The following is a 25,205-nucleotide window of genomic DNA, read 5'->3' as shown; positions in this document are numbered from 1 at the left end:
ATACGTAACTCCCTGACTGATTCTATCACGCGAATTCAAAACGCGTTCCCGAAATGACGTTCTATTAAATAAGACGACGCGAGTTCCTGATCGGCGTCCTAATGAACATAGACACGTAGATACCGGAGCAACACACTCTACTACGACGCGACTCTCTAAACGGCGGCTACGTCGTTACAGGCGTCCCGATGGTCACAGTTAAATATTTATCGGAACGGCGTCCGTTTTGACAGCGAAACACGGACCTCGGGTCGGCGTCGGAGTTAAAAGCGTCCCGTGATACATAAACGCGAGTCCTGGATCGATGTTGAAGTTAACAGCATCCCGTGGGATATACAAATGCGAGTCCCGGATCTATCGCGAAGTTAACAGCGTCCTGTGGGATACGCAAAAGCGAGCCCTGGATCGATCGCGAAGTTAACAGCGTCCTGTGGGATACGCAAACGCGAGTCCTGGATCGATCGCGAAGTTAACAGCGTCCTGTGATATACGGAAACGCGAGTCCTGGATCGATCGCGAAGTTAACAGCGTCCCGAGGGATACACAAACGCGAGTCCCGGAGTGACGTAGACGTTAGCGACGTCTCGGCGAGTTGTACGTCGTTTGGATAAGCGCAGCCCGCACACACACCGCCCGGTCAGGACAACCTCGGGATTTCGGCGAGATCCCGTCCAGCGTCACTGATGCAGAATGCCGTCCGGTCGACACACCTAGAAAAATACGGGAGCTACAAAACCAGCCTCGGGATTTGGGCGAGATCTTGTTCTAGCTCCATGAATATTCGCGACCCGTGCGTTTACTGAACTACCCCGACTGTCCCTTAAGAAGATGAATTAATTATTAGCCCGTAATTAGCTTTCCCCGAGAGATACACTGAACCGGAGCAGATGTCAGACAATCTTTAAAAGAAAAGGACATCGTTCCTGGCGACCTGCCCGTAGCACAACATAGTCCCTCCTTGCCTGGTCGGCAATGGTTGTTCTCCCGCGCTTTTAATATCCTAACAATCCCGTCAACTAACTCCCTTATCCCTATAACACGTCCAGGTAGTCGAGTAAACGCTTAATAACTATAAAAATAATACGACCTACCCTCGATCACTTTGGCGGTGGGTGCTTACCTTATACAGTGCGGCGACAGGCGGCTGGCAGCAGGGCACTTGGCAGGGCACTCCGGACTCGAACCTCACTGTTTCGCGTGCGATCACAAACTAACTACCTGGAACTGCTGCAGCCAAGGTACTCGACTGACGCTCCCCTCCACTCGGCCTGCACTAGCAGAGTAGGGCGAGCGGCGCAAACGGTTCGGTTTTTCGCATTAAACTATAGCGACCAAAACCGATCAAAACTCTCTTACAAAATGGCAATTAAATATTTAACTTATTTAATTCAACAATAGAAACACTAATGAAGTTCATTACAATAATGAGTTAACAATAAAATACATTGACTGTCATTATTAAAAGAGAATGAAGTCTCTATTATTCTAGTATAATATTAACACAACTAATATCCGTTACAACTAATACAATTTAGAAACGTTATACTAAATAATATTGAAACTTCAATAATTGCTAATAAACATTATAGGAACTCCAAAAAATCTACTTATTTAGAACAGTTTGATTTCGACCGCTAGAAAGTATCAGTGGCCTTTTGCATGTAACTAAAAATTGTTTCAATTATTGTTACCGAGTCCCGAAAGAACCGGGAATAAAAAATGTTCAATCCCGGTTCTCTGATGTCTCAAAAGAAAAAATCCCGGTTCTGAACCCTTGTACATAGATGTATTATAGGTATATTTTATACATAACAATCTTTCCGCTTTATAACATAGCATGTAAATGTTGAAGATATATACGCCCTATTCTATTTCTTTAAAAAAAATTAAATAATATTGATTTTTATTTAGATTGAAGATAAGGCGAGTATAATACCGCTCGTGGCTGGGATGAGAAAGGACGTTCAGGCTTTGATTCAGGAAGGAGCCTCGTTGGTCTGGGAAAGTTACAAACTCGATCCTTACGTCGAGAAGTTCTCCGAGAGAATCGTCAGTTTCCAGGAGCGCGTCGAGGAATTAGTGATAATCGGCGAACAGGTGGAAGTGGACGTTAGGTCTTTGGAAACATGCCCGTACTCGGCAAATACGTTTGCTGATATACTGTCAAAGATTCAACACGCTGTGGACGACTTATCCCTGAAGCAGTATTCTAATTTGCATATATGGGTTACCCGACTAGACGAAGAGGTAACTTTTATTAAATAAAATCAGTGAATAAAAATATTAAGGAAGGAGTATAATGCTAGAGGTCATACAAATTAAAAACCGTTGCACGTCATCGAGCACGTGCGTACATTTTAGACAGCATTGTTGCCAGATTGTAATCGGAAGAGAACTATTTTTGAAAAATTTTCTATATCCGAGATCTATTAAAAACTCTAATATTAACTTTAAATTGTTAACAGTCTCAAGCAGTCCTGAAAAAAAAATATTTTTAGACAAAACATGTTTTTTTTAATGTTAAAAACACTTGTTTTATACTCTGTTTTAAACAATATTGTGCAGATGACATTCAAATTTAAGAAGTACGTTGAGTAACGATAAACAACAACAACAACAAACAACGCTTTATTGTGCAAAAAGCCAAAACAGCTTCATCGACAAAGCAATCACAAAACAAACAAAAGCACAAAAAAAATATATACAAACAACAAAAAATACACAATTCAAAAAAATTTAAATCATTATAATTACAAAAAGTACATATCATTATATATCATTATAATTACAAAAAGTACATACATAGACAATTGCAGAATAGTAAGCAGTAAATAGATATAATTTTAAGAGTTATAAAATTTTAAATTTTTTAAATACTTGACCTTTGACCAGCGTGTGAGATGATCAAAATTTTAAACCTCAAAATGGTTCATGATTTAACATCAACAAAAAAGTCGTTTACCGCATATAAGTTAGTAAGTATGATTTCAGAGTTTTGTGAAATGCGGGAAAGGATGAAAGCGACTTGATATTCAAAGGCAGATGATTGTACATTTTTTTGGCATTGTACAGTAAGTACAGTTTCCTTTAACTAGTTCTGAGCTCGGGGTTGGCAGATAAAGATCGTGCTCCGCATTCCTAAGTGGATAGTTATGGGATGGCCTTTCATGAATAGCAGATATGTGCTTGCGGATGAAGCAAACGGATGAAAAATGGATAAAGATAAAGAGTCAGTATTTTGAAATTTTTAAAGAAATTCTGGCAGAGTTCTACTGTTCAGTCCCAATAAATATCGAAATGCTTCTCTTTTGATTGCTCGTCTAGATTTGCAATGTCGTTGATAAACACCAGAAACAAAATAGGGCCAAGTACTGAACCCTGTGGGACACCACATTCTATAGGCTTACAAGAAGACATAGACGTATCAATCCTCACAAGCTGCCTTCTGTTGCCAAGATATGACTTGAGCCATTCGAGCGCCGATTAGCACCGACTATTTAATTTCTTGGGAATTTTGCAAAGAAAAAACTAATTACTACACAAAATATTCTGAAATCAACAGTTTTCGATCGCTAGATAAATGTTTTAAAAGCTTTAAAAGATACAATACACACGAGGCACAACACTCATCTAACGTTCAGAAAATTCTGGCAAATGTCAAATAAACGTGGCACCGCTGCAACCGCTTCCTTGGCGTTGCCAACGCAATATCGAGTGGGAAATTTAAAACTCATTCAAAAAGTCCCATTAGGGCTATATTTGTGTAGTGGCAGCACTGTACATATTTATTAGCCTAATCGATAGCCCGCAACGGTTTTATTTTGTACAACCTATATCCATGTATTCATGCATGGTTGACGGAAGTGGGGACCTAGTGTGGGGCCCTTGACAGTTCTGTTTGACATTTCATTTGACACATTTGAATTTGATTCGAAATCGACATTTGTTCTACAACTGCTAGTTGTTTAGAGGTAGTAGATCTAGAAGGCAATTTGTTCTTGTGGCAGAAATTAAATTAACAGTGACTATTGCGATTTATCGAAAAAGACTGTAAACTAGTTGGTTGTGTAGCGTGCGGTAGATCTCGGTCAAAAATCGAGGGAAATAATGGAATAACTTTTCGCTAGTAAGTGGCTATATAATATACATACGTGTAGTAAACCGCTCATTTATGAAATTCATTTAAAATTAACTAATTATGTATTTTTTCTTGCATTGATTCTTTTATTTACTACTTGTCAAAGATGTCAAAGAATTTAGATACGTCAATTTGACTTACCTGCTTCAGTAGCGTATTGGATGTATGTGTTAATAAATTATTATTATAATTTATCTATTTTTATTAGAATTATATATTTTTATAACAATTTTAGTAACTACCAACATTTATTTACCAACAAATTATTTATCTAAATCATATTTTTACACTCTTCGAATAAAATTAGAACGGCACTGATAAACCGTAATTGAAGTCGTCCATTTTTAGTCCCCATCGCGCACTCCCCAGTTTTTTGATAATCTGCTCCTTCCTTAATCTTTATTTTCAAAGATCAATACCAATGACAATCCAATAATCATCTAACACGGCATTGGTAGCTATTTCAATTATTGTTCGCCCCCTATATCATAGGTTGCTGATCACGAAACTAAATACTTTCTATTGCTTGTTCTTATAACATAGGTAGAGAAAAACTTAGCTCGACGTTTACAAGCTGGCATTGAAGCTTGGACAGATGCTCTAACTGGTACCAAGCAGGACGTAGACCATAGTATGGATACAGATGCCCCTGCGCAACCCACTCACAAGCCTGGAGGGGATCCGCAAATTCAAATAATGATTCACGAGGTAAGATTTTTTTTTCGTATAGTTTTTCAGCTAGTTTAATATATTTTTTTAAATATTCTGTTCGATTTTAATAGGTTAGAATTACAAATCAAACTATGTATTTGTACCCAAGCATTGAAGAAGCGAGGTTCCAGATCATGCAACAACTATTTGCTTGGGAAGCGATTGTAACATCTCAGCTTAGACTACAAAGCACCAGGTACAATTTTTATTATCTAATTCTTACTGAAGTGAAACTTCTTTACGCCCCGCCCGCTCGGAGTAAAAATTCAAGGCCGTGACACACGAGCTAACGTCTTGTAAAGTAGTAAGCCAATGAGGGAGTTGAGATGGGTCTTTAGAGCGTCGCGTCGTAACTCGGATCTTATGTGAGCTAGTTAGGGTGCTGAAACTCGGAATGTGAATGAATATTTTGATCATCAATGGCGAAAAAATCGTCCGATTTAAATGAAATTTCCTATGTCGATAGAATGGACCAAGACCAACTTGACCGCGGCGCGTACGACACATGTCACTGCGACAGCAAGTTTTGACGTAAGAAACGTCAAAAGTTGATGTCGTCCGATCGCGACCAGATTTGGTGTGTAGGCTATGTGAGTGACGGTGCTAACAGTTCCACCCTGCAAAGTTGGATACAACATTTCGTTTACATCTTTATCATGGTAGGACTAAGGATTTAATACTGAAGAAAAATGTGGGTCGATTTCGGTATAATTGGGGACGGGCTACAGGATGACGTCCTCGAGGTTTCGAACTGATGCCTCTAAATGAACGAAATCATCTGGACTTTTCTTAATTATGGGTCGATTGGAACCAAACTCGGCACGTCGATAGAGGTACCCGAATGGAGTCCCCAGAATGGAGTCATCAAATTATTTATTAATTTTTAATTTATAACTTTTTCAACATTTCAAACTACACTTTTTCAAATATGTCCCTCAAATTCTTTAATTTAATAACTGTTAATAAGAAGTTTCACTTCTAATATGCATAATAGTGCACACACAATTTTTTTTAAGTATATTAAATATTGTTAGTTTGATACAAAGAAACTTTAAATTTTTAGATACCAAGTTGGAATTGACAAGCCTATAACTGAAACGTATAGAAACATCTTGACCAAACTCCCAACGGGATCTCAACCTTTGAAAAACGCATATAATGCGATTTCTGGAAAAGTTAAAGAGGTGAGCATTACTGACGATTTTATCTAGAATATTACTTTCAATTTTATATTTTTAAGGTTCAAAAATATGTCAATCAATGGCTCACTTACCAATCATTGTGGGACCTGCAAGCCGATACATTATACGGTCAGTTGGGCGAAGACATAAGCAAATGGATGCGATGCCTAAACGATATTAAGTACGTTGATAAAAGGATTGTATAGAATGTTCAATCATCGTTCAACGTCACGTCATATATTGTCGAACTCTCTCCATCACTTGCCAACCAGATGAAAGAGATTGGTGATGTTATTACGGCATTTCGTAAATTACTGCATATTCTTTTTAGTAATTCTCATTGTCTTTTGATTTTGGGTTATAATTTTATTGACGGACAACGATCAATGTCAAAATTAAAATTCGATTGTTGCTGTAAAACAAAATTCATTGCATTTTTTTATTCCAAAATCGCCCCAAAGATTTAACCAAAATGAACAAGAGCTCATTGCTAAGTTTATGAATGATTTTTCTCGAGAAATAGACGCTGGTAGAAGACTCTTTTTGAACGTGCTTGAAATTGTCTACACAATATGAACTGATCTCAGACATACCCTAAAACTGATATTTGACATATAATGACGTAACGGTGAACGATGGCTAAACAGTCTTTATCAGTATTTAGCATTATCGTTTTTCCAGAACAACAAGGTCCACTTTTGACACTTCCGACACTCGTCGTGAATTTGGACCCCTTGTCATCGACTTTGCTAAAGTTCAAAGCAAAGTTTCGCTCAAATATGACTCTTGGCACAAGGAAACGTTGAGCAAGTTTGGCGCTTTGCTCAGCAACGAAATGTCCACTTTCCATAGTAGTGTGTCCAAATCAAGGTCGGATTTGGAATTGCAAAGTATTGAAGCGGCCAGTACTTCTGATGCCGTGACCTTTATTACTTATGTGCAACAATTAAAGAAGAATATGAAGGAATGGGAAAAACAGGTTTGTATTATGATAATATACAGGGTGGTCCGAATTGTATTCCGGAAACTTTGGCCAGCATATTCTGCAGATAAAAATCAGCAAATAAGTTCGTATTAATGTATGTCCTAAAATGCTTAGTTTCGGAGATAAAGGGTGTAGAATTTTCATTTTTATTTCGATTTTTTACTAATAATTTCTGAAGTAACTTCAATATTTGGATGAAAATTGGTGTCTGGGAGTTTTTTGACATGAGAAATTTGGGATTTTAATGTCAATATGACTCCTACTAGTAGAGGGCGCCACCTACATATTTTTTAACTGGTTTGAAGAGTAATATTTTTTAGTCCATACCTGTATAAAACTACTGAGTAAAAAAATATACATTTACGACGTTTTACTACACACGATCTATTACAAATCGCTAAAATTGTCCCTGGTGACCAAATGATGACTCATTGTTTGCCATCAAAAGAATGGCCTCTAAGGTCACAAATTTTGCTGCAGACCGTATATGGGCGTTACATGTCCTTATATTCTTTAGTCATCGTTCGTTTTGAAGAGTAATAACTTTTCTTCCGTCCCTGGTATTACACTACTGAGTGAAAAAGTATATATTTGCGCTTTATTTTGCGTGAAAAAGGTCTCTTGGTAAAAATCGCTACGAGTATTGGTTTTCGAAATATTTGGAATCTAAATTATCAATACCTGTCATCATTGACGTAAATTAAACATATTGACTAAATAGTTATTAGACTGAAACTTTGAATAAGAAGACTAAGGAAGGAGCATAATGCTATCCATGTATTCATGCATGGTGGGCGGAAAAAGCTCTCTAGGGTGGGGATCTTTGACAGTTCTGTTTGACGATTCATTTGACACATTTGAATTTGATTTGAATTTTTGTGGATTTGTCAGTCTTTACGGAGCTTATTTTATGTTATTTATTATTTATTCTACTACTGATAGTTGTATAAAGGTAGCAAATCTAGATGGAAATTGTGGCAGAACTTAAATTAACAGTGACACTATCGCGATTTATCGAAAAAGACTCTAAAATAGTTGGTTGTGTAGCGTGCGGTAGATCTCGGCAAAAATTGAGTGAAATAATGGAACAACTTTTCGCTAGTAAGTGACTATATAATATACATACGTGTAGTAAACCGATCATTTATGAAATTCACTTAAATTAACTAAATTATATTTTTTTTTTGCATTTCAGCTTTTATTTACTACTTGTCAAAGATCAGATGTCAAAGAATTTTGATACGTTAATTTGACTTACCTGCTTCAGTAGCGTATCGGATGTTTGTGTTAATAAATACTTATTATAACTTATCTATTTTTATTAGAATTATATATTTTTATAACAATTTTAATAACTACCAACATTTACTCACAACGTAAAATAAAATAACAAATTATTGAGTCTACCCCACGTCTACCCTACATCATAGTTTTACATTTTTTAAATAAAATTAGAACGGCACTGATAAACCGGAATTTAAGTCGGCCATATTTGAGGCCCATCGCGGTGTACCTAAGATTTTTGATATGCTCCTTCCTTAGTCTTCTTATTCAAAGGACTGAAATAATAAATTTGAAATGTTTTTGTGCTAAAAGTTCAACAGAAACTGTTTTATCATCATTTTTTGCAGAAAAATTTATAATTTAAAAAATTAAAAAATTTCCAAATTTATTATTTCAGTGAAATAACTTATCTACTCATCGTGTTAATTTTTCGTCAATAATGACATGTATTGACCATTTCCATTCTAAATATCTTGAGAACGGTTGCTCGTAGCGATTTTTACAAAGAGATATTTTTTACATAGAAAGTCACAGAGATGTATATTTTTTCGCTCGGTAGTTTTATACAGGAACGGACAAAAAGTTATTACGCTTCAAAACAGTCAAAACGCATGTAGGTGGCGCCCTCTACTAGTAGGAGTCATATTGACATCAAAATCAAATTTCTCATGTCAAAAAACTCCCAGACAACAATTTTCATCCAAATATTGATGTTGCTTCAGAAATTATTTAGAAAAAAATCGAAATAAAAATGAAACTTCTACACCCTGTATCTCTGAAACTAAGCATTTTAGGACATACATTTATACGAACTTTTTTACTTATTTTTATTTGCAGAATATGCTTCCGAAGTTTCCGGAATACAGTTCGAACCACCCTGTATACTGTATATGAAATATTCTGACAGAAAACTGTACGTTTAATTATCTTGATTTTTTTCTTTGATTTAGGTTGAGGTTTACAGAGAAGGTCAACGAATTCTGGAACGTCAACGGTTCCAATTTCCAACAAATTGGTTACACGTGGAAAACCTCGAAGGTGAATGGGGCGCATTTAACGAAATCATCAAACGGAAAGACTCCTCCATCCAAACTCAAGTCTCCAGTTTGCAACAGAAGATCGTTTCCGAAGACAAGGCTGTGGAAAGCCGAACACACGATTTCTTAGGAGATTGGGAAAAGAGTAAACCAGTCGAAGGACACTTACGGTATGTCTCTTACACTTTTATAAATTAAGTTAAATCGTTCATTGAACAAATAATAAGATGCGCAACCTTACGGGCCATTTCTTGCTACAAGATATGTCCGAGATGTAACTGGCGTTACCGCATAGATAAATGAAACAAGTTTAGATTGGAAAATGCCCATAAGGACAATGTAAATACTACCGTATGATCGAGAAAAACGGCGTCAACGATGGCTATGAAATGAAGATCGCTGTCATTTTATATGTAAATTTATATGGGAAATGTCATTGATCGTCATTTCCCAGCCAACTGGACGCCGTTTTTTTGTTTTGCCACTTTTTTTAATGCCACTTTTTTACAATTATTACCAGTTGGAGTAAATAAAACTTGGATTAAACTTACAAGATAGCAATAATTACTTTGAAAATGAACGCTATAAACACTTTTCGGAATTTCTTTAATGAGAGCTGTTTAGATTCTGAAAGATTATTATGATTTTTGAAGATTCTGACTTTGACAAGAGAAAATTTTATTTCTGTTTTTGTTTGCCGTTGTTCTTAGCGACCGCTATAGCAGCGCCAGATCGCGTATAACGGCCGCGACCCAAAATAATTTCGCGACCTAAAATTTTTACGCGCTTTCCAATCTAAACTTGTTGCATTTATCTATGGTTATTAGGTGGTTGTCATAAATAAAAACATATATTATTGAAATTATTTAATAAGAATAAAGGTATTTTACCGCAGATCCGAAGAGATTTTACTTAAAGGTGTTTTATAAACTTTCTCAGTGAGAATATTAACTCCCCTGTTTCTTATATTTCAGTTAAAGGGGCGTAAGAACTATAGGAGGTAAATTTTTGTTTTCATGTTTTGACGATATCTGAGAGTTCCTAGAATTATCAAGATTATTGAATAATTATAGTTGTTTAATAAGTGAAATTAATAGAAGACTTAGAAATAGGATGATGCTTTTCAAGTTATAGTTGATAGATCACCCCATTTTTTTTAATTTGTTTTTATTTCAGTACAGTTAAACACAAATTGAATTGATGTGTGCAAAAACAGCTATATATTTTCAAACATCTTATTTAAATAGTACTTTTATATACTGTTAAACTGTATCAACTACAAAGTATTTAGCAAAAAATTATAAGGTAATAAATTTTGAATAAATTAAATTAAAATTAAATTTATAATTTATGAAAATTTATAATATATAAAGATTAGAATACAATCCTCTGAAGGAAAAAGAAATACTCAAAAACTCATTAAATATACTTTATTAAAAATAACAACATACAAAAACATCCCATGCAAACTGTAATAATCAGAACATTATCCACATTATACCTTTATTAAATTTGTGTCCACACTCCTGTCAGGAAAGCCAGAAATGTTTGTTTAAATATTAACTTATTTTAAATTGCCAGAAACACATCAGAATATATCACAACCACAACTATAGGTTAATCAGTACTAAATTTTATACCTAGTAAGTGATGCGTTAACTAACAAGTATAGGATAAAAAACAATTATTAATATAGAGTGTACTATACAATGTCCTGCTTATTTATGAAATGACTTTCCCTTCAAATGTGAGGAATACCACTAAAATAGAACATAATTTTTGGTTTGGTTTGGTGTTTGATATTCTAACTACATCTATTACAAACCTTAAGTGCTTTTAGTGAGTAACTGTATTTTTTATTATTCTTTGTGTATCCTGTAAAGTAAAAAAAATATATATTTCAAGAAATATAAAAACAATGCAATAGATATCAAACAGATTCATAAAAACTACTTACAATTATTGTACATAATTATATATTTCAAGTGTTATTTGATGTTTGGTCTCATTACCAACATTACCTTATTTAGGTCTTCTCTACTAACTCAACTTTTAAACCTGTTTTAAACCTTCTTTATATTTTAAAACTGATTTATAACAATCTGTAATGTCCGCGCTGTTTCCTGAAATATAAATTTTAATCTATTTATTATCATATAGTACATATTACAAACCTGAAAATTACTGATACGAGGAAACTTCTCAAAATAATTAGAGACCTTTTTACAAACATCTGGACTAATTTATTTTCACGAATTTGTGAACGAGTCAATGTTTTCTAATACGTTTTTAAGAGTTTTACACATTTTGAATATCTTCCAGCCTATTCGTCAATTCTTGATCGGTGAAAAAATTATTTATAACTATATAATTAGTTCTGCAGAGAATCAGAACAAAATCAAGTAGAATTTGTGAATAAAAACTCAAAAAATAATGAAAATATTTAGAAAAAGGAACCGTAAACATCAATGTCAGCCAAGTGTCACAGTTCAATTGGATTTACCACAGATTGTCAAATTGAACGATTTGAAGTACAGTCGATTTCAGTTTAGAGATTTTCGTTTTTTATGCCTCCCATACTGAAGTCCGCCATATTGGGAAGTTTTAAATGAATACAAGTATATAAAGGCATGTATGAAATACCTATGGAACATTGGATACCGACGTTATGCCACGATGGTTTGTGGCTGTTCACAGTTCACACAGCTTAAGTTTTTTTAATGCCACTTTTTCACAATTATCAGGGGTTTGAGTAAATAAAATTTAAATTAAACTCACGAGATATCAATAATTACTTTGAAAATGGACGCTTTAAATACTTTTCGGTATTTTTTCAATGCGGGCGGTTTAAATTTTGAAAGATTCTCTAATTTTGAAGACTGGTCGCGCTGATGGTCGTTTTCAGATAAAAAATTCAATACCGTTGTTCTGTTTTCATTCGACAGAGTGAGTGGTTGCTGGAGACAGTATTGCCAGAACTACGGATTAATCCAAATCCAATCAATTCTATCGTTAAACAATTTAAAAGAATATTATATGATTAAACAAAGAACGGCGTCAGAGTCGGCTTGGAAATGAAGATCGCTGTTTTTTCATATGTAAAATATTATGCCAAATATGAATAATCGTCATTTCCGAGTTAACTAAACGACTTTTTTCGATCAAACGAAATATTCAGTACCTATAAAAGAATTTTTATTTTTGTTGTTTATTCTATGTGTGACACGAACAAATTTTCGATACATAACGCGGATTTTTCATACAAGATATTTTCGTCAAAAGTATTACAGATATTACACATTTTAATATGGCAACACTGTCGCTTTCAGTTCCACACCGTCTTCGATAAGCCTTCGCTGGCCGAATTAGAGAAAATGAGTGTTTTATGCGTTGGCCGCAGAACGGGTGGTGGCTCCACCGTACAGTACTTGAGACGTGAAGGGAAATCAAATCAACCTTGTCACGAATTCGCCTAATTTGGTTGCGTATCTTCCCAATTCTTTCGATCAACTGTTATATATTTTATTAAAGATTATGTGTGTTTTTTATTTTAGTCCCGACGAAGCATTGTCCCAGTTACAACTGTTTGAAAGCAAATTTGCTCGGCTCAAAGAAGAACGTGACAACGTCGCTAAAGCCAAAGAGGCTTTGGAACTACAAGAGCCTGGTGGTACCAGTACTAGCGAGGATCGAATGCAAGTGGTGTATGAGGAGTTACAAGATTTAAGAGGTGTATGGTCGGAGCTGTCGAAAATTTGGCAGCAAATTGATGAAACACGTGAAAAACCATGGTAAGTTCGTATTTTTATTTCTATTATTAACGTTGTAGTTTATAATGGTTGTTTAGCAGTTTTTCTTAATTTTCAAGTAGCTTTTACTACAGGCTCACAGTGGGGTATTTGACACAGATAGTTGATCGAAATTTTTTTATGTAGACCTTATATAAATTATTGCTATTTTCAGTTAAAGAGGAAATAATATGAACAAAATAAAGTATAATTCGTGGATTCTAAAAAAAGAAAGAAAAATCACTGTTCCAGTGTTTCCACGGTCAATGCCACTAATGCCAGTATAGTAATATCGCAACTAATACTACTAATGCTATAGTCTATAAAATGAATAACTTTGAATTTTGACCGTTATTTCTTACCAACGCGGCAAATATAAAATCCCTCTATCAAAAAAGTTACTGATATTCTTTAAATTGAGTGCCTGAACGAATCAGATTGGTAACTCTTTTTACTTTCGTGAAATAGAAAAGGAAAATAATAAAACAAGTAACAGTTCTTCCTCTTCTTCCAAAAATCAACACGAAATGTCAAAATTGTCAAAAGTAAAATGTCATCAGCTTTTGACATTTCTAAATATCAGACCAATGCCGTCTCTAATAGAACAGCCTCGGAGCGAGATGGAGTTATATATACTACTGAGGCTAGTTATATATACTACGGATTAATAAATATGTTGTAGAATAGATGGAAAACATAACTATTCCTCGTATTTTTGGTTTGTATTTTAAAATCAAAGTTTGGTTTTCAAATACAAACCAAAAATACGAGAAATAATTATGTTTTCCATGTATTCTACAACATATTTATTAATCCGTAGTATCTAACTAGCGTGACGTCATAAATCTCGCTCAAAGGCTGTTCTATTAGAGACGGCATTGCGTCAGCATGGCCGCAAGTTGCGAACCTAATAAAATAAACACTAAAAAAGCCCGCGGGAACTGTCAAATTCAAAGTTATTCATTTCACAGACTATACGACTGATCCGCGAGCAATGCCCATACCACTAAAGTCGCTACTAATGCCAAATTGTGCTATACTGCTAATGGCACTAATGCGATCGCTTTGTACACAACAATGCCATCGCGGTTTACACCTCACTGATTGGCAAATTAGAGGAAACCAAGAATGTTTTTCTCATTTTGTCAGCAAAGTCGCAAAAAGTCGCAGTATTTTATTTTATTGTATGAAAGCCCAATGTTTACTAAGTAAAACGTATATAAACAATATGCTGAATTCTTCGAAATCCGCAACTAAATCTCTAAGTATAATAAAATCAAATTTTCTAAACGCCTAACTTTTAGTTGCAAAAAAATCGTTAGTATAGAGAATATCAAAATAAATAATACGTTTTTGTAGAATACATACCTGCAGCTTGCTGAGCCATTTTCAATCAAAACAATAATATAAACGTAAAAAGAGCACAAAAACAATTTATAATTTTAAACATAAAATTTAGCCATTTACCTCTTATCTGTGAGAAATAACAACTTTGACATTTCGTTGAAACAAATGAATGCAACTAAACACACCCATAGCAACGCCATTCATGGCAGACATGATTTAACTTATCATTTATCTTTTTTGGGAAATCTTAAACACATTTGCTTTTTCGAATTTCGATCACCTTTTTCATGCTAATACCCCACCGTGAGGCTGTCCGCCACTATTATTTAGTCAGTGTGCATTTTATAGTCTGGAATATTAAAAAAAAACCTTGAAGAAATAGTTAAAAATGGTATCATCATCATGTAGCCATCGTTGTCCACTGCTGACATATTTCTCCATCTCTCTCTCGGCCGTCATCATCCAATTTCCAGCAATCCTCTTTACATCATCGGTCCAGCGTGTCGGTGGTCTGCCTCTGCTACGTTTATCTGCTCGAGGTCGCCATTCTAACAATCTTCTAGTCCACCTGTCTTTAGATGTTCTCGCCACATGACCTGCCCATCTCCATTTCATTGGAGTTACGTGTTCCACTATGTCTTTAATTTTGGTTTTTTGTCTGATAGTGTTATTAGGAATTTTGTCTCTTTTAGTTATTCCAAGCATGGCCCTCTCCATGGCTCTCTGGGCTACTCTTAAATTTTCTGTTGACTTTTTCGTTAATGTTAGAGTTTCCGCTCCATGTGTAATTATCAGCAAGACGCATTGTTCATAAACTTTCCTCTTCAAGCATATGGGTATATCACTTTTAAAGGTCTCCCGCAGTTTGCCAAAAGCAGCCCAACCCAAACCTATTCTGCGCTGTATCTCGTGTGTTTGGTTGTTCTTTTCGATTTTTTTGTATTTCGTGCCCGAGATATTTGTATATATGTGTTTCTTTTATGTCGGCGTCACCTATTCTGCTGTGTCAGCACTAGTGCTGACACAAAATGGTATAATACAATTAAGTTGTACATCTGATTCACGTAAAATATACAGGGTGTTTTATTTAAATTAAACAAGTTTTCGCCGTTTAAAGCTAGTAATTATTTAAAATAAATATTATTTATTATTCAATTTGACACTCTGTATAAGGTAGTATTATTTTTATTATTGCAACACAGAATTTAGTAAGTAGAAAAACTTCAGTACACTATTTGGTTTTAAAAACTTAAATATATACCGGGTGCGTCTCAAAAGTGGCTCACCTCCTATAACTTTTTTATTTTTTCAGATAAAACAACGAGATTTGGTATGCTAATATATGACATAAATTAGGATTGATTGCCATATTCAATTGTTTTCGGTCACTTCCGGTTTCACTGGAAATGACTACAACTTTTTATTTTTAAATGACACACTGAATAGAATGACATATTATATGTCAACTTTTATTAAATTATGAAAGGAACAAACTTCTACGCCAATTGAATGACGAATTATCGCATCATGAATAACGAATTATCGCGTTCTAAGTTACAACAATACGCTGATGATTCACAGTTGTATCTATCTTTCGCCAACGATAATTATCTCATATCTTTGCTACAGATCATAATCTGAAATTAAATACTTCGAAATCTTGTGTGCTTTTTTTGAATCTGGCAAGACTCAAGGGACGGGCATTACAAAAAATTTCAAAATTGTGATCAATAATGTGTTGCTACCTGTAGTTACTGAGGCCAAAAATCTGGGAATATACGTCGATTCAAAACTTAATTTCAATTCACATATTAAAAATAAACTTACTAATACATATTGTCTGTTAAAAAAACTAAATATTTATAAAAAATGTCTACCACCTTCTGTTAAATATTACTTATGCAATACACTTATTTTATCATTGTTCGATTATGGTGATATAGTTTATGATACCTCATTATCTGCAGGGCTAGTAAAATCTATGCAAAAAAATCAAAATTCATGTATGCAATTCTCGTTTAATATACCCTATAGACATCATATTACACCATACCTAAATAATAATTCTATACTATCCTTTGAGTAAGAAGACTAAGGAAGGAGCATAATGCTATCCATGTATTCATGCATGGTGGGCGGAAAAGGCACCATAAAAGCTCTCTAGGGTGGGGATCCTTGACAGTTCTGTTTGACGATTCATTTGACACATTTGAATTTGATTTGAAATTTTGTGGATTTGTCAGTCTTTACGGAGCTTATTTTATGTTATTTATCATTTATTCTACTACTGATAGTTGTATAAAGGTAGTAAATCTAGCTGGAAATTGTGGCAGAACTTAAATTAACAGTGACACTATCGCGATTTATCGAAAAGACTAAATAGTTGGTTGTGTAGCGTGCGGTAGCTCTCGGCAAAAATTGAGTGAAATAATGGAACAACTTTTCGCTAGTAAGTGACTATATAATATACATACGTGTAGTAAACCGATCATTTATGAAATTCACTTAAATTAACTAAATTATATATTTTTCTTGCATTTTTAGCTTTTATTTATTGCTTGTCAAAGATTAGATGTCAAAGAATTTAGATACGTTAATTTGACTTACATGCTTCAGTAGCGTATCGGATGTTTGTGTTAATAAATACTTATTATAACTTATCTATTTTTATTAGAATTATATATTTTATAACAATTTTAATAACTACCAACATTTATTCACAACGTAAAATAAAACAACAAATTATTGAGTCTACCCCACGTCTACCCTACATCATAGTTTTACATTTTTTAAATAAAATTAGAACGACACTGATAAACCGGAATTTAAGTCGGCCATATTTGAGGTCCATCGCGGTATACCTAAGATTTTTGATATGCTCCTTCCTTAGTCTTCTTATTCAAAGATACTATCAATGTGCAATCGACGCAAATGTCATATGTTATCATTTATTTACAAAGTTTTAAAAACCGGAAAACCACCCTATTTAAATTCACTTTTCAATTCTCATGAACATTCTTATTTTACCAGAAATGTAAACAATTTCAAAGTCCCCCAGCACAGAACTGCGGCATTTCAGAAATCTTTCAGCTTTGTAGCGATTCAGTTGTGGCATCAGCTTCCTAAATGCGTTCGGGAGCTTTCATATGAGAAATTTGTAAATAGTGTCAAGTCTATATATTTAGAAAAACAAAAAAAAATCTCTAGAAATTTAACTAGTGACTAACCTACCTGCCTGCTTTCGTCGCCTCTTAATTTTTAATTTTATACTAGTGATGGTCTTGTTTTTGATTCGATTTAGCTTTCCCTGGTGCCCTAGCCTTCCCCCTGGTCATACCCGTTGATTGCATCCCTTTCTTCTTTTTTTTTCTTGTGTTTGATTGCATTTTTTGTATTTTGTTTTATATAATTACTTAATTTGTGTATTTATATATTTTTGAATGTCAACGGGGCTGTGCGACATAAAAACATTTAACGTTTTTGTGTATCGGTTTTTTTTATAATCGCGACACAGTCCCTTTTACCTAATTTTTTACTTTGTTTGGTTTGTATATTGGTATTTGGAGAGAAGGGTAAATAAACTATTTGAATTTGAATTTGATAATTGAAACCACTAATTAATTCCACTAATTGCGAGGTTCTGAATGAAGCTTTAAGTTTGTTAATTTATTTGTAGGTTATCTGTTCAACCACGAAAACTTCGCCAGCAACTCGATACCATGTCGACGCAACTTAAAGAACTACCCGCGCGTTTACGGCAATACGCGTCATATGAATACGTCAAGAAAATGCTCCAGAACTGCACCAAAGTCAACATGCTGATCGTTGAACTGAAATCCGATGCCTTAAAGGAACGTCATTGGAAACAGCTGATGAAACAGCTCCGCGTCAACTGGGTGCTCAGCGATCTGACTTTGGGTCAAGTGTGGGACGTGAACTTGCAAAAAAACGAATCTATTGTAAAAGATATCATTCTGATTGCCCAAGGTGAAATGGCTTTGGAAGAGTTCTTGAAGCAAGTGAGGGAATCTTGGCAGACCTACGAACTGGATTTGATTAATTATCAGAACAAGTGCAAGCTTATAAGAGGATGGGACGATCTTTTCAATAAGGTAAATTTTCTTGTAATAATATATCGAATTTTTATGTATAGATTATAGTAGGATTATAGTATGAGAGCTAGCAACGTCTGGATAAAAAAGCTGGCTCTTTGATATATCTTTTACTATGCCCTCTGGAACAGCGGGCAGACCGTCTCGCTGCCGATAGGCGTTGCGTTCACTACTGCGCATTGAAAAAAGTTCCAATATTTTTATTGTCCTTTAAATACCTCTCTACAATTTCCTGTCTCACAATGTACCGTTTGTGTCAGGGAAAGGATCATAGTTTCATAGTTGTCGATTTTCGAAAGAAATCAGTATATTATTTCGTATATTTTTCATTTTATTGATTTTTTGGAAAGCACTGTTTATTAAAATGTTGTATCCTATGTTATAGGGCTTGTTTCTCTCTACAATTTCCTGTTTCACAATGTACCGTTTGTGTCCGGGAAGGGTTCATAGTTTCATAGTTGTCGATTTTCAAAAGAAATCAGTACATGTATATTATTTTGTACATTTTTCATTTTATTGGTTTTATGGAAAGAACTGTTCATTAAAATGTTGGATCCTATATTATAGGGCTTGTTTCTCTCTACAATTTCCTGTCTCACAATGTACCGTTTGTGTCGGTGGAAGGGATCATAGTTTCATAGTTCTCGATTTTCGAAAGAAATCAGTACATGTATACTATTTCGTATATTTTTTAATTTATTGATTTTATGCAAAGCGCTGTTCATTAAAATGTTGTATCCTATGTTATAGGGCTTGTTTCTCTCTACAATTTCCTGTCTCACAATAAGTATTGAGTATAAATACAGGCGCGAAAACGTTCAGCCTATAAAGCGAGAAGTCCAGAGTTCAATACGGGCTCGGGGTAAACTTTTTTTTATTTTATTTTCGTTTATATTCTAATAGTAAAGTATTAAATAATTTTGGTGATTAGAAACAAACTATTATTTAATATTCTAGTTTAATTTGTATCGAATATATAATATATTCTGGTAATTATTTATAAGGTTACCATAGAATAAAATAATAAGATCTAGCAGTTGTTTCAAATTTGACAGTCCGAAGCAGGTGAAGGTCGTGTTTCCTGGCCTATCTTTGTCTTATTAAAAAAAATATGACATTTTCTATGTAATTTTACATTTAAAATTACGGAGATCTTCATTTCCAAGCCAACTTTGGCGCCGTTTTTTTTAGATTGTATGTCATATTTTTTTACATATCTTTTATAGGTAAAAGAACATATAAATTCCGTGGCTGCCATGAAACTTTCCCCCTACTATAAAGTGTTTGAGGAAGAAGCTTTAACTTGGGAAGAGAAACTGAACAGAATTAATGCCCTATTTGACGTCTGGATCGATGTCCAGAGGAGATGGGTTTATTTAGAGGGTGCGTTTTTTTTCTATTCTAAAATGATATGAAATATGTTGAAATTTAAATTTTTTAGGTATTTTCTCTGGAAGTGCCGACATTAAAACTTTATTGCCCGTCGAAACATCTCGTTTCCATAGCATAAGTTCTGAATTTTTGGGATTAATGAAGAAAGTTAGCAAATTTCCAATGGTCATGGATGTGCTGAATATACCTGGGGTACAAAGGGCTCTGGAACGTCTCGCCGATCTCTTAGGTATGTAAAAACTACTTTAATTTATATTCTAAAATATGATTTCATCAGCGATACAATTGTGGCAGTATGTCTCAGGGTGCAGCCACACTATCCTAAAAACGGCGTATCGGCCTAACGGCGTAACGACCTTGAACCGATTTCCAGTAATTCTATTGGCTAAAATTTTTGACAGATGAATTTGACAGATAAAATTTCTGACAGATGAATATTTCAGCCAATAGAATTACTGGAAATCCATTCAAGGTCATTACGCCCGTTACGCCGATACGCCGTTTTTAGGATAATGTGGCTGCACCCTCAAACATTTGACGAATGTATAGTCTGTTCGGCGAAAAAAGATATTGGACCTCATTTGTCAAAATAATATATTCTCTAATAAATGTCTATATAGTAAACGCCACGAATGTTTGGGTGTGATATATCGGTCGCTACCATGTGAACTAATATGTTCAAGGTCACATAAAACTTAATTCCAGTGCCGTGGTGTTTCAAGTCATATAATAATCAATATATAATCTGTTGTAATTTGTTGTTTTAACTGTCAAAGTCTTGTCAAAACATATATTTGGTTATAAATATAAACTGGAATGCCCCATTGCTCACACTGCAAGCACACCAATGGACTGACGCACAAAAACGAATCAATCAAAGAAACGCGATATAGTATCGTCTTTGTCAATCACGCTAACATTTTAGAATAAGTAGGAGGAGCGCAGGTAGATGATTAGACTGGGCCTTTAAAAACCTACGTCTGCGGTAAAAATTTACGTTTTTAATGGAAAAATGATAGCGGGCGTGTCGATTCTAACTTCATCAAGCGATGAATCACTCCCAAACATTCGTGGCGTTTACTATACCTATGTGGCGGATTCATCTCTCCAAAAAAATCCTTTATGGGTATTTCGCCACCGTACTGCAATAAAATCTACAAAATAAAATAGTTATTTTTTGTAAACACTTCTGGCGTTAAACTTAAAAAAAACTTTTAACTTTACTAAAAATATGTAAATATGCATGACTGTAATAAAAAAGTTCGTCAACGCCTTGTACAGGGTGAGTCAACGATAGAGTAAAGTCCATTATCTCATTTGTTTCGAGGTTTACAAAAAAATGTTAAATACAAAAGTTATAGGGAAGGTTAAGATACACATTTTAAAATTATTATAGAGTATACAGGGTCCTTCAAAAATGTGTGGCGGATATAACATATGTTTTTTTAAATGCAACACCCTATTTTTTATTTTATTTTTAGATTCTGCGTAAAATTCTATAACTTTTTTATATATAATGTTATATACCTAAAATTAATAGTTTTTGTAATATTTAAATTTGTTTATACAAATGGTAAATTGCAATCTGGTAAAAAATTGTCAGTTGTACCATTGTTTCTGAAGTTGGAATACCAAAATTTGGTATGAGAGTTCTATGGAGATTAAAAAGAAGATATATGTTAAGATATTTTAGTTAAATGCTACAGGGTGTTCAAAATATATATATTTATGAATTTCAACTACTTAAAATTAAAAAATCTCAAATTTTTTAAATGGTACACCCTATAAATTTTATTTTTTTCTGATAGATTTTGAAAATCTCTTCAACTTTTATTAAGTATGTCATATACCTATTTTTAATAGTTTGCGATTTATTCCATTTTTTCTATTTTTACCCTAATTTTTAATACAATTACGCTATAACATCATAGTTACCGTAACAAAACAAACATATTTATTACTTATTTTTAATAAGTAGTTTAATAATCAGTTACAAATGTTATTATTAGTCAAAATTAATTAACTTTACTCAAATAAACTAAAATCGTCGTGAATTTCTTGGTGTATTTCTATCTTATGAAAGATGACATTTGGATTTTCCGTCGGGCCGAATAGCCACAGATTATGGTAATTCTAACTAGATTACCTAATTGTTGACGACTACTGATATTGAAATTTTCTCCGACATACAGTAAAGTTTTTGTTCTCGTAGTAATTCTGGTTTATAATTTATTTCGTCAAGCCAATATTACTACTGCCACAAAACCGTCCCATTACACACTGAAAATATTATAATATAATATAATATGAAAATGTTCTCTAGATAATCTACATCTATTCTTGTAGTACTTAGCAAAGTACTATATAATATATAGTACTGAACCAAAAAATATGTTTATTTTGGCTTGTTCGTGTATATCAGTCACATTGACTAATCCATTTTCAGGAAAATCTGAAACTATTACCTCTACCTCTAACATTTATACTTATTACAACAAGTTAAACTAAAATTCACCTTTTGTTCTTAACTTCCTTAACAGACATGAAATTTTGATAATAATTATTATTTTTTGTCATGGTAACTATGATGTTATAGCGTAATTGTATTAAAGATATGGGTAAAAATAGAAAAAATTGGAATAAATCGCAAATTATTAAAAATAGGTATATGACATAATTAATAAAAGTTGAAGAGCTTTGCAAAATCTATCAGAAAAAATCAAAATACATAGGGTGTACCATTTAAAAATTTTTATATTTTTTAATTTTAAGTAGTTGAAATTTATAAATATATTCTGAACACCCTGTAGCATTTAACTAAAATATCTTAACATATCTTCTTTTTAATCTCTATAGAACTCTCATACCAAATTTTGGTATTCCAACTTCAGAAACAATGGTACCACTGACAATTTTTTACCACACTGCAATTTAACATTTGTATAAACAAATTTAAATATTACAAAAACTATTAATTTTAGGTATATAACATTATATATAAAAAAGTTATAGAATTTTACGCAGAATCTAAAAATGAAATAAAAAATAGGTTGTTGGCCTTTAAAAAAACATATGTTATATCCGCCACACTTTTTTGAAGCACCCTGTATACTCTATAATAATTTTAAAATGTGTATCTTAATCTTCCCTATATCTTTTGTATTTAACATTTTTTTGTAAACCTCGAAACAAATGAGAAAATGGACTTTACTCTATCGTTGACTCATCCTGTACATTGAATTAATTATTGTTAGGCAAATTTGTATTACTGTAAACATAACTTCTGACAAGCAGCGTCCGTTTAGGTTTAACGCAGAAGTGTTTACAATAAAATAACTATTTTATTTTGTAGATTTGCTTGCAGTGCAGTGGCGAAATACCCATAAAGGATTTTTTGGGAGAAATATATTCTCTCTCTGAACAGACTAGTTTTCTTTATTAGCAACATCACATGAAAGTGTAAAGTCAGTTCAATGAAATAATGCCTGACATTGATAGGCGAATGTCGTCTGTCGAAATCTTCCGTCTCGTTGAACAGTCTTTACTTTATTTCATATTAAATACAAGGCAGATCACGATTGAGGTTGGAAACTTTGATGTTATGCCGGTACTACACCAAACTGGGCAAACCTGGCGGCTTGTGACGCCGGCCAAAGTCGGCGAGTTAGGTTGCTGAACTTATTAAAAAAATATATTTCTTTATAAAGGCAAGCGTTGTGACGGTTTCTTTCGAGAAATGGATAGGGACGAAAAGATCCAAAACAGTATACAGGGTGGCACACCTCATTCGTCTCGGTTGATTATACGAAAACGGGAAGATGTAGAAACAAAATATTTTAGGGGTATATGTGGGAAGACAATGTGCATAATTTAAAATTATTTTCAAATGTACAGGGTGTGTCAGAACTAAGATCCACACCAAAGTCATATTTTTTCTTATGGAACACCCAGTATTTTATTTTATTTTTGTTTTCTTGGACATAAAATAAGACATTTATTATAAGAGTTTAATATGTTTAAAAGCTTTGGTTTTTGAGATATTTAAAAATATTTAAATATGCATGCTATAATAAAAAAGTTCGTCAACGCCTTGTACATTACGTTTCAGAATTAATTCTTGTGGTGACTTTGAAGCCAGAGAAATAAACTTTACTAAAAAATGTTATTGCTTCCTTAAATGTATACAGGGGTATCAAAAATTGCTGGTCTATTTTAAATATTTATTTTACATAAAAACTTCGTTATTTCAAATGCAACACTATATATTTTTTAAATAAGTCGAAGAAGATTTAAATGCTCTTTCAAACTATATTAGGATTTCCTATACCTATATGGCTCAGATTTTGAATAAAAAGCGATTTTTTAATAAAACTAATCAAGATTGCTGGCACACACTTGTAGCTATTTTCATAATCAACATTAGTTTATGGACTTTATTTAAATTTATAACAGGTTATTTTTATTTAATTTACCTATAATAAGTAAGTACATATTTATTATTTTATCAAGAAAAATAAAGCCGTATCTGCTGGCGGAACTAATGGATGTTACTAATGATATTAATTTGTGAGGACAATTGCTTGTTGGCCTGAAGGGTTTATGCTCAAATATATCCAAATAGGAATTTTCTGGACAAGCATTCCTTTGAAAAACTACTTTTCCTATTGCGCAGAGCTGATAGTGAAAATGAATTTGCCTTAATTGGTTCTTTTATAGAAAATCCAATATATCTACAAGTCATCGTAATATAAATCAAAGAACTACTTCTTTATTTTTCTTGATAAAATAATAAATACTGACTTATTAAACTATTGTAGGTAAATTAAATAAAAAGTAAACTGTTATAAATTTAAATAAAGTCCATAAACTGATGTCGATTTTGAAAATTGCTACTATTGCTACTACTAGCAAACTGCCATGGCGACACCAGCCATCTTGATTGCTATTTTATTAAAAAATCGCTTTTTATTCAAAATCTGAGCCATATAGGTATAGGAAACCCTAATATATTTTGAAAGAGCATTTAAATCTGCTTCAACTTATCTAAAATATATAAAGATATCTATAATCTATATAAAGAAAACCTAAACTCTGGACGTATGTTTCGCTAATCATGTTGATGCGCATCAGCAGATGATTAAAACTAAATTATTATTCGCAAATTGTAAAAAAGCATCTATATAGGCTCTCGATTGGCACTGTTACCAAGCGGAACAAATTATAACTTCTG

General features: G+C 33.5%; 1 protein-coding gene across 2 annotated transcripts in view; it reads left to right on the top strand.

Annotated features, from left to right (window-relative positions):
- The window catches only part of LOC115886148 (dynein heavy chain, cytoplasmic), a 151,151-nt gene that overhangs the window by 40,942 nt on the left and 85,004 nt on the right, over positions 1-25,205 (top strand). For both annotated transcript variants that reach the window (XM_030905223.1, XM_030905224.1), the window contains exons 11-21: positions 1,912-2,247; positions 4,682-4,846; positions 4,921-5,045; positions 5,913-6,033; positions 6,090-6,211; positions 6,712-7,009; positions 9,250-9,506; positions 12,891-13,127; positions 18,148-18,583; positions 19,810-19,966; positions 20,025-20,204. In XM_030905223.1, coding sequence (XP_030761083.1) covers positions 1,912-2,247; positions 4,682-4,846; positions 4,921-5,045; positions 5,913-6,033; positions 6,090-6,211; positions 6,712-7,009; positions 9,250-9,506; positions 12,891-13,127; positions 18,148-18,583; positions 19,810-19,966; positions 20,025-20,204 — 2,434 coding nt within the window. The remainder of the gene's footprint in view (positions 1-1,911; positions 2,248-4,681; positions 4,847-4,920; positions 5,046-5,912; positions 6,034-6,089; positions 6,212-6,711; positions 7,010-9,249; positions 9,507-12,890; positions 13,128-18,147; positions 18,584-19,809; positions 19,967-20,024; positions 20,205-25,205) is intronic.

Source organism: Sitophilus oryzae, unplaced genomic scaffold, assembly GCF_002938485.1.
Source record: "Sitophilus oryzae breed Bouriz unplaced genomic scaffold, Soryzae_2.0 scaffold_469_pilon_pilon, whole genome shotgun sequence".
In the NCBI taxonomy this organism is placed as follows: Eukaryota; Metazoa; Arthropoda; class Insecta; order Coleoptera; family Curculionidae; genus Sitophilus; species Sitophilus oryzae.
Note: the sequence above shows the minus strand (reverse complement) of the source record. Positions and strands in the feature narration are given on the sequence as shown.